The sequence below is a fragment of the Rattus norvegicus genome, chromosome 7 (genome assembly GCF_021556685.1).
Source record: "Rattus norvegicus strain SHRSP/BbbUtx chromosome 7, alternate assembly SHRSP_T2T, whole genome shotgun sequence".
NCBI classification, from domain to species: domain Eukaryota; kingdom Metazoa; phylum Chordata; class Mammalia; order Rodentia; family Muridae; genus Rattus; species Rattus norvegicus.
In genome coordinates this window covers 10306833-10309053 of record NC_141540.1, presented here as the reverse complement: position 1 = coordinate 10309053, position 2221 = coordinate 10306833, and the positions used below count along the sequence as shown (strand labels likewise).

At 42.1% G+C, this 2221-nt stretch overlaps 1 protein-coding gene across 1 annotated transcript; it reads left to right on the top strand.

Annotated features, from left to right (window-relative positions):
* The first annotated feature begins 253 nt into the window (after nucleotides 1-253).
* Or6c213c (olfactory receptor family 6 subfamily C member 213C) lies at nucleotides 254-1189 on the top strand. The gene is given in 1 exon segment (NM_001000077.1): nucleotides 254-1189. A coding segment is annotated over 1 exon segment (936 nt).
* The last annotated feature ends 1032 nt before the right edge of the window (nucleotides 1190-2221 follow it).

Below are 2221 nucleotides of genomic sequence, written 5' to 3'. Positions count from 1 at the left end.
TGAAATAACTCCTCTAAATTTGTACAGACAAAGGAACATGCTGAAAAGGCAGAGGATTTTCACATGGGATAAAGTCTGAAATATTATTGTGAATTATTTGTATACTCTTCAAACTTATAAAAATTGAATTTTCTAGGATGAAAAAGAACAACTTATAAATTTAGTTTTTGAGTTTGTTCTTCTTGTTGTTGATGACGTTGTTGCTGCTGCTTTTGTTTTTTTTTTATGTAGACTTCATAAAACAAGAAAAAACATGAAAAACCAGTCAGTAGAGATTGTGTTCATTTTACTTGGATTGACAGATGATCCTCAGCTTCAAATTCTGATCTTCCTGTTTATGTTTTTCAATTACATCTTGAGCCTAATGGGGAACTTAATAATTATCTTCCTCACCCTGCTGGATCTTCGCCTCAAGACTCCAATGTACTTCTTTCTCCGGAATTTCTCCCTCTTGGAAATTGCATTCACAACTGCCTGTATTCCACGATTCTTGATGAGCATTATCACTGGAGACAAAACAATTACCTACAATGCTTGTGTAGCTCAATTATTCTTCTTCGTTCTACTACTTATTACAGAGTTCTACCTCCTGGCTGCCATGTCCTATGATCGCTATGTAGCGATCTGCAGACCATTACACTACCCCATCATCATGAACAGCAAAGTGTGCCACCTACTAGTTATCAGTTCCTGGGTTACTGGGTTTTTATCCATCTTTCCTCCTTTAATGTTGGGACTCAAACTAGAATTCTGTGCTTCGAAAACTGTAGATCACTTTCTGTGTGACACTTCTCCTGTCCTGCAGTTGTCTTGCACAGACACACGTTTCATAGAATGGATTGCTTTTGTTGTAGCTGTACTGACACTTATCATCACCTTGATCTTAGTGATTCTCTCCTACACACTCATCCTCAAAACTATTCTAAAGTTTCCTTCAGCTCAACAACGGAGAAAGGCCTTTTCCACCTGCTCCTCACATATGGTTGTTGTCTCCATTACTTATGGGAGTTGCATTTTCATGTACATAAAAACATCAGCCAAAGAGAGGGTGACTTTAAATAAAGGTGTAGCTGTTCTCAATACCTCTGTGGCCCCACTGCTAAACCCTTTCATTTACACCCTAAGGAACCAGCAGGTGAAGGATGCTTTCAAGCAGGTGATTAACAGATTGTGTTATTCTAAACTGTGAGTTAAGAATGCTTCATTCCTTCTTTAAAAGGGGAACAAGAATACCCTTGGGAGGGATAGGGAGGCAAAGTTTAGAACAGAGGCTGAAGGAATGCCCATTCAGAGCCTGTCCCACATGTGGCCCATTCATATACAGTCACCAAACTAAGTAAGATGGATGAAGCAATGAAGTGCAGGCTGACAGGACCAGATGTAGATCTCTCTTGAGAGACATAGCCAGAATATGGTAAATACATAAGCGAATGCCAGCAGCAAACCACTGAACTGGGAATGGGACCCCTGTTGAAGGAATCAGAGCTTGAATGGGCTTGAGACCCATTATGAACAAAAATGCCAATCAACCAGAGCTTCCAGGGACTAAGCCACTACCCAAAGGCTATACATGGACTGACCCTGGGCTCCAACTGCATAGGTAGCAATGAATAGCCTAGTAAGGGCACCAGTGGAAGGGGAAGCCCTTGGTCCTGCCAAGACTGAACCCCCAATGAACGTGATTGTTGGGGGGAGAGCGGTAATGGGGGGAGGATGGGGAGGGGAACATCCATATAGAAGGGGAGGGAGAGAGGTTAGGAGGATGTTGGCCCAGAAACCGGGAAGCAGAATAACAATCAAAATGTAAATAAGAAATACCCAAGTTAATACAGATTAAAAAAAAAAAAGTCTATACCAAAGCTTGACCACAACAGATGCAGATGTCTACAGCCAACCATCGTACTGAGCAGGGGACCGCAATGGAAGACTTAGGGAAAGCACTAAAAGACATAAAGGGGTCTGCAAACCCATAGGAAGAACATTACCAACCAACCAGACACCAAAATCTTACAGGGGTTAAACCACCAACCAAAGAATACTTATGGGGGACCCATGGCTCCAACTGCATATGTAGCAGAGGATTACCCTCTCTGGCACCAATTGAGGGAAGCTCCTTGGTTAAGTGGAAGCTCAATGACCCAGCATCTGGGAATGTTAGAGTGCTAAAGTAAAAGAGGTTAGATGGGCCATGAGTACCCTGACAGAAGCAGGGTAGATTTGG